Consider the following 8,474-nt stretch of genomic DNA (forward strand, 5'->3'; position numbering starts at 1 on the left):
AGAATGGCCGTAGATGGAGAAGGCTTGCAGAGCAAAGTCACTTTAAACGATGGCTATAAAATACCTCTCTTCGGTCTTGGAGTGTTCAAGGCTTTGGGTGATGATGGAAAAGACGCCGTGAAGTTTGCTCTGCAGAACGGATACAGAATGATTGATACTGCAGCTCTCTACGGGTAAGCATGTAGCATTGCGTTGTGAACCACTCGATCATATGATTAAAGAGAAAACTGAAATTAAGGGACGTCGTGTAAGTCGTCCGAGAACATCTGATTACCGTTGCATGAAGTACCCTTAGTATTGCCTATGGTGAAGTTACGCAATAGGACGGGAGAGAACCGTGTGTTTAATACCGTACCGTTCAAAAGTAAGTTGACAGTCTCTTGCGAGTCTCTATTCTCGACTCGATTCACGATTCTCGTTTCCATCCTCTTGCCAAAGTTTCGAAATGGTCCCATTTCATGTTATGACCAGTTGACGTGGCATTGTCACGTGCTTCCACATTTAAATTTTTGTTGTTATTCACACGGGTATTCAACGGTTTACTCAAGATGTATGTTGGAACATACGAAACGTCGAATTAAAGTCTTTTTTCTTTCCAGACATGCGTGTATGTTTCTTTATATTTATCACCTCAATTTGCTTACGTTTCTTATTTTAAAAACTAAGATGGCCAAAAAACAAAAGTATCTACGATCAAGTTTTCAAAAATCACAATTTCAATCCGAATTAAAAGTACTTCTTCAAGTTCGTGCATGGCTTTGTATATGCCGCCAAGTGTGTGATTTTTGTATCTTCTTTGAATGTTTTGAACTGTAATTTTTATCTTTCTCGCAATTTAGTGGCAGTTCCCACTGACTGAATTTCGATAAATTTCTTGACACAGCTCCGCTAAGAAGTACAGTATGTTGCCCAGTATCCGGCCACTTCAGTTAGAACATCACAATAACTTTCTTTTCTTAGCCGCAAGAATTCTGAAATTTGGCCCAGAGACAATTTATTTAGTCCTTAATATCATAATGACGACAGACAGGTTAGAGTGTTATGTAGGGTGCGTCAAGTCCGCGTTGAAAGCTTTCCGGCATCACTGGCGAACTTAAGCAAAATTCACTAAGTCAGAAGGAATTGAAGCCATCAGTTACGTAATTTCGTGAAGGTGCGATTGTCTTAGGCTTAGACTTCTAGGCCGTGCCATATCATTGTTATTGTCAAACAACAGAACTCTTTTCTGTTAATTATTTCTTCCACTCCGGCCAGTGTTGTTAAAAATTAGTGCCAGTTCAGCAACATAACGCTGGAGAAACCTCCTCAGCGAAATAATTATAAGCACCTGTCTTCAGCTTGTAGGGGAAAGCCAAAATTTTAAAGAAGTAAACCAGAATAAGCTCCGGCAAATTGATACAAAAGAGAGCCGTCTTTGCTCGGTCGCCTGAAGCATCAGATTTACGACAGTACCAGGCCTTTTCCGTCTCACGCTAAGCACTGTAAAACGAAGAAAAAATTCTGTTGATTTAAGAAATGCGGAATACTAATCAAAAGTATTTTCTAAAATGGGCACATTATAAGTAAACATGCTGTAAGAACGTTTCCGTTTAATTAACACAAAATTTGTCGTTCTGATCAGTAAACTCGACTGGAATTTCATTCGCGTTTTAGTCGAGTTCATGGAGTTTTTTAAGCGGTTCTCTTAGCCTTTGTCGTCGTATTTTGGTTGTTTAACATTGGGCAAGAACAGGGAATGAGTTTTAACACGTACTCGGAAAATACAAACAATATATTTGTTGTGTCTATTTTCACAAAAAGACCAAACTTATAAACCTTAAACACCAATGCAATTTGCCTTAGACTTCATTGAATACTAATTTTATGCTTTAATGGACGTCATACTCATGCCAAGCGCTATTGTTGTTCGCTGTTATGTACAAGGTTTAGCATTTGCAGTCATTATATTTAGTGCCTGTGGGGAGAAAAATGACTGGTATCTACGTTTGAGTTCAAACTAGTCATTTTCACCGAGAGAAGATTCACTCTACAAAGAATTGAAGATTAAAATTAGAGCAACTATTACAAAATCTCCAAAACAAGCTAAAACGGTTAATCGTATTTTTTCTAAAAAAAACTTTCCAGGAAAAGCATTTACCTTTACCTTAAAATTTCAATCAACAGAGTTAAAAGATCCGTTTTAAATTACAGGCCAGCTTTTTTTCATTAACTGTTACAGAGAATAAACAAAGTTTAAACCGTGAGTAACTAGGACGTTCGAGAGGCCCTACCGCGTAACATTAATGTTTTATTACTTCATCATCCGACTGACCTTCTCGTTGGCAAACTAATTAAAAGAAAAGAATGTCGAAAAGACATGTTAACTCCTTTTTAAAAATCCACGAGTGATTCTTTTATCTGTGTGAACTCAGACGTTACTAAATTATTTAATATTACTTCATTCTAATCGGGCATTGAAAACGGAAAATCATTCTTCAATTTATTTATACAAGACTCTTTTCAAAAATTGTAACATCCAACATACCATTTACCGTAACATTTTTTTGTTTGTTTGTTCGCTTTCTTTACAAGCCCGCCCGCCAGTAGCTGCTGTAGCGGGCCACAGTCTCGTACAATTGAATCCCCAAGAAGGTGACAGGACTGACACTTGGCTGGGCGGTCTCTTTCTACCGAGTACAAAAAACAAGATCTGTACTCTGTACTTGTTACAAACACGTCACGGTCTTTCCTGTCGCGTCCCCTGTCGCGCGTCGTCAAAAGGCGATCGATCGATCCAGAGCAACCTAGTCAGGAGGCAGCTCGCCAAAAAACGATTTTCGCTAAACATTTTGAGTAGAAGCAGGCAACATAGCTCAAAATCTTCGTCTTTCCATCCTGATTAAGAATTGTGCTGTTGCCCACTCCAGATGTTATGATATCAGTCATTAAGCGGGTTTTTTGTCTAGGCCCTCGTTCCTGTAGAATGAAAACGAGGCTGAACTGTAACATTTATATAAACCCAATAAAAAATGCACAATACGATGGGGAAATAGCTGAATCTTTGCTACTTGACGTTTAGAGCTCGATAGACAGTAGTGTGGGAGATAGAATGCGTCACGTGATCAGTTATGAAGAGTCACGTGACTTTCCAATAAAATCGATTTTAAAGCATAAAAGTCGCTCTATTCACACTTTTCTTTAATATAGTTTTCAACTTACTGACGTTTCTCACCTCGATTTACACATCCAACGATAAAAACACAAAAATGCAATAGGTGATCAGCTATGATAGGTCACGTGATGTAATGAAATCATTCTATTTTCAGGCATCCTATAGAGTTTCCAACCTATGTAACATTTCCCATGAGTTAGGATTTTTCATGTAAAAAGATGAACTTTCTTCTACTTGGCCGCACAGTTTAAGCCAGAAATACAAGCTTATAAACCACAAGCAAAGTATCTTATATCACACAAGACCACCATGTGACTTCCACCTTATCAAAGTTATAGGTCATGCTTCATTCGCCTCTGATGCAGTGTTCTTGTCGCTTCTGCACCTGTCGCCACATTTACATGCCTTTTAACAGCAAAGAGATAGTTGAACGCAAGTGCAGCGTCGGTTTACACAGCATACGCCTTCTCGAGAGCACCCACAGTATGCTAACTGGAAACACGCCGCTGACACTTCTTCTCGCGTCATTAACTTTGGCTTCAGAAGGCCTTCACTGTAGTACCATCCGCTGTCTTCAGGCTTTGGGAGAGAAGGACATGGTTCCAGCGCTTTATTCCATACGATGTTCTGATAGTTTGCCCGCTTTATGTGGAGAATCAGTGCATCTTGAGTCGGAGCTCGAGGTAGGGCGTCGAGATCTTTCTTGGATTTGCGAAACGCTGCTGCTCTTTCTTTGTTGATTTCCACCTCTTGTGTTCCCGGATTGTAGAGTTTGCACACAAAGGCTTCAGCTTTGGCAAGAACGTCAGCACTGATTTGGCTTTCTTCTCCAAGGCGTTCCAAGAGGTCAGGTGCATCTTCGAAGACTTTCCGTGCCGATGCCTTGCCCACACCATAGAACTGGCTTGTCGTATCACAGCCAGTAATGGCATGAAATGCCAGAAGCGACTTCCTCTTCTCCTCGGAGAGCGGGATTCTGTGAACTGGTATGTAACGCTTTTGTCTTGATGTACCGGCAAACATCCATATCTCTTGACAAAGCTGCTCTCGGTGTGCCAAAAGGAGGACAAGAACGTCCGTATCACGACACACAATGTTGACTTGCTTGTACCCTCTTGCTGCTGCGTCTCGGGCGTGCAGTACTATTCTAGTATCTGCCTCCTCATGATCTGATGCGAGCTCTCTTATATCTAGTCGTGATGTGTCAGATGACCACACCATCAGTGTATCCTTGAAGCCTCCATTGATCACCAGCTCTCGCCCAGGAGGCGCGCTGTAACTCTCCGAGATTTCAGTCGAGAGGAAATGAGCTAGGCTAGCCTTGTTATCTTCTAGAATGATGAACCTGTCCCAGTTTCCAATTCTCTGATCTCTGTTATCCACATTGCGGGTTCATCAAGACATGTATTCTTTTCTTATTCTTCTGTATTCTTTTTCTCCTTGCGCTTGTCTGTGGTTCCTCCTTTTATCGAGTTTTTGACATATCTGTCAAATAGCACGTCAACCCTTGTAGAACTGTCCGCAAAATGGGAAGTGACATGACGAAGAAATCGGTCACTCCACTCACCAAAGGTTTTTGCTCGTGAAGAGTTGGCAAGGGACTGAGCAGCTGCCATTCCATCAATAATAGTGCATGTCTGACTCCTGCTGATGGGCATTTGGCTCTTACAGACATTTCCTTGTAAAATGGTACCAAGATCCGACTTCCCTGCTTATCGTAGACTTCCGTCTAAGGAAGCAAGTAACTTTGGGACTGGAGCAAGCTCGCTTTGAAGCAACGTATTCACATCTACATCACGACCGGATTCCAAGACTACTATCACCCTTCTTAAGAGATCTTTGTCTGCTTTCATGGCGATTGTCTTGCTCTTATCAACTGACACTGGTACAGTGTAAAGTGTCTCAAAGGTTTTCACCTTCTGTTGCTTTAGAGTGTCATGGAACTTTATTTCTTTCTTGAATAGCCTGGTTTCAACGAACTCTTTGATGACTTTCTTACCAGTTTCCCCAACGCTTGTTTAATGGCGTTACTTGCCACATCTCCAGTGGTAACTACAAATAAGTCAGACGTACATCGGAAGACCTCTTATTTCGTAAACTGCGCCTCCAGCTTAGCTACATCTTCTTCATCCTGTCGCATTCTGGCTTTTCCCAGATCTTTGGCGCTAGTGCATTCTCGTTCTAAGACGTTAAACATCTCTTTAGTGTCTTCTGACAGCTTGGCGCGCTCATTGTAGGTAAGACACCAGCGATCTCGAGCCGAGTATGTCCTCGTAATTCCAACAAGGCCTCCAGCTACCTTTCCAGATTTGTTTACATGCTCCAGTGCTTGGTCGTCGGGAATTTGATTGAAGGTGCTGGCTGTCTCCTTTGTGACAAAGTCGCCACCCTCAAATGCCTGCTGGACCTCAGGGGCAGTCTGCGGAAGCATCTTCATGTCTGCAAGAAATATTACGCCCCATCTGGTGTAATTCGAGTGGTCGAAAGCCGTAAAATAGGGTAGCATTTTGGAGAACGAAAAGAGATACAGATCCCACTAATAATTCCTGAAGAGCTTACTGAAACAATTAATCAATCACGCTATTCACACAGCTAAGACTAATTCAGTATCTATTCAATGGCTGTTATCTAGTCACGTGACCCATCATAGCTGATCACCTATTGCATTTTTGTGTTTTTATTGTTGGATGTGTCAATCGAGGTGAGAAACGTCAGTAAGTTGAAAACTATATTAAAGAAAAGTGTGAATAGAGCGACTTTTATGCTTTAAAATCGATTTTATTGGAAAGTCACGTGACTATTCATAAATGATCACGTGACGCATTTTATCTCCCACACTACTGTCTATCGAGCCCTACACGTCATGTAGCCAAGATTCAGCTATTTCCCCAACGTATTGAGCACTATTTATTGGGTTTATATAAATGTTACAGTTCAGCCTCGTTTTCATGCTGCAGGAGCGAGGGCCTAGACACAAAACCCGCTTAATGACAGATATCATAACATTTGGAGTGGGCAACAGCACAATTCTTAATCAGGATGACCAGATGAAGATTTTAAGCCATGTTGCCTGCTTCTACTCAAAATGTTCAACGAAAATGAAAAATGAGGTAAATAAGTAAATTGGTAAATAAATATTGAAGAGCTCAAGAATTTCTAAAAGAATCAAGTTCCCCTTGGATGACCAAAGAGACTAAATTTTAAAGCTTCGCTTAGAATGCATTTTTAGACATCTAAAAGTACTCTGGATAGCCTTAAAAGTGTTTTCAATGCATTTAGGAGGAAACCCGCTTTGTTGGGTGCATATAAGATGGTCGTTAACTATACAGGGGTCGGACGCCATAGCAGGTTTAAAATCCAGTAGATTTTGCATATACTCATCTTAGTTCTGGCTAGAAAATAATCCGGTTCCATTTATCTTGAAGGCAACTGAAAATACCCTCTTTGAACGGTCGGCATGCCGTTAGGAAACGTCCTCCAAAGTGGGGGTGTTTAAAAAGGGACCTTTTCTTGGTAGTGGAGGGAAAACGGTGGCTTCATCTTTGGGACGGAGACACCCGTGCTGGAAGTAACACTTTCTTGGTCTGCAGTGTTTTTTCTGCCCTCTTTTCCTTCCTGAAACAGTTCTTCTAAGTTGGCATAATCAAATAATGGAATTTTGTCAAAATAACGCGTACTCCAGTCAATGATAGCCTCTGGCACACCGGCCTCTATCCAAACGTCGAATTCCCTACAATCATATATTAACCTATTGTGATCGCGTTTGTGTTAGGCTTGGATAAATTCTACTCATGAAATGGCTTATTCTGCCTGCCGGCAGTGCTCGTAAAAATCGCTTATTCTGCTCAAAAATCTGGTCGGACACCCTTATTCTGCTCGAATTCTGCTCGGTATCTGAAAAAAACTTTAGGCCCTCCGGGCCGTATTCAGTTTTTTTTTGCAAATGTAGAGTGGAACCTGGGCCTTACTCCTAAAAACTAATTGGATAAATCATTATGCGTAATAAGAGTTTAATGTGAGTGCCGAAACGAGGTTGGCGTTGTAGCTATTAAATAATCAAATCATTCACAAGGCCTTTCCATTTGTTTTTTACTGTTGTTTAAAACTTTTCTTACCACTGAAGTATGCATATCATTAGTGCCTCTGATTTTCCCTTATTCTGCTCGAAAATGCCTTTTTTTTTTCTGCCGGCAGAACGCACGCCTCAAAAATCACTTATCCTGCTCGAAATTCTACCGGCAGAATTTTTCCAAACAAAGTGTGTGTGTTTGTGTGTGTGCTCCTAATTCTGCGCGTATATGTCAGAAGTCGCCCCACATAAGGTAATCTGGCATCCGGGAAATTTTTACTTCGGCGGAGCGCAAAGTAAAGGATTTGCGACCCTCAGGAATGCATCAAAGTTGACATTTTTGGAACAAGATTAAGCATGCAAAGTCTGTAGTAGTGCCAGTTCAGCAACAGAACGCTGGAGAAACCTCCTCAGCGAAATAATTAAGCACCTGTCTTAAGCTTGTAGGGGAAAGCCAAAATTTTAAAGAAGTGAACTAGAATAAGCTCCGGCAAATTGATACAAAAGTGAGCCGTCTTTGCTCGGACGCCTGAAGCATCAGATTTACGACAGTGCCAGCCTTTTCCGTCTGACGCTAAGCATTGTAAAAGGAAGAAAACATTCTTGTTGATTTAAGAAATGTATTTTCGAAAATGGGCACATTATAAGTAAACATGCTGTAAGGAACGTTTCTCCGTTTAATTGACCCAAAATTTGTCGTTCTGATGAGCAAACTCGACTGAAATTTCATTCGCGTTTTAGTCGAGTTCATGGAGTTTTTTGAGCTGTTCTCTCAGCTTTTGTCGTCGTATTTTGGTTGTTTAACATTGGGCAGGAAAATAAATGAAGAAAACATGCAGAGAATGAGTTTTAACACGTACTCAGAAAATACAAACAATGTATTTGTTGTGTCTATTTTCACAAAAAGACCAAACTTATAAACCTTAAACACCAATGCAACTTGCCCTAGACTTCATTGAATACTAATTTTATGCTTTAATGGACGTCATACTCATGCCAAGCGCTATTGTTGTTCGCTGTTATTTACAAGGTTTACAATTTACAGTCATTATATTTGGTGCCTGTGGGGGGACAAATGACTGGTATCTACGTTTGAGTTCAAACTAGTCATTTTCACCGAGAGAAGATTCACTCTACAAAGAATTGAAGATTAAAATTAGAGCAACTATTACAAAATCTCCAAAACAAGCTAAAATGGTTAATCGTATTTTTTTTCTAAAAAAACTTTTCAGGAAAAGCATTTACCTTTACCTT

The 8,474-nt window shown here is 40.6% G+C and overlaps 1 protein-coding gene across 1 annotated transcript; it reads right to left on the reverse strand.

The window, feature by feature from the left end:
- Window positions 1-3,559: 3,559 nt before the first annotated feature.
- On the reverse strand, window positions 3,560-4,535 carry LOC140925630 (uncharacterized). The gene has a single exon (XM_073375544.1). The coding sequence runs from the start codon at window positions 4,370-4,372 to the stop codon at window positions 3,560-3,562; it is 813 nt and encodes a 270-aa protein (XP_073231645.1). The 5' UTR covers window positions 4,373-4,535.
- Window positions 4,536-8,474: the final 3,939 nt, after the last annotated feature.

Source organism: Porites lutea, chromosome 2 (assembly GCF_958299795.1).
Source record: "Porites lutea chromosome 2, jaPorLute2.1, whole genome shotgun sequence".
NCBI classification, from domain to species: Eukaryota; Metazoa; Cnidaria; class Anthozoa; order Scleractinia; family Poritidae; genus Porites; species Porites lutea.

Bases quoted from the DNA above. Each gene is read 5' to 3' on its own strand.
- LOC140925630 (XM_073375544.1), bottom strand. From the start codon at position 4,372: ATGGTGTGGTCATCTGACACATCACGACTAGATATAAGAGAGCTCGCA.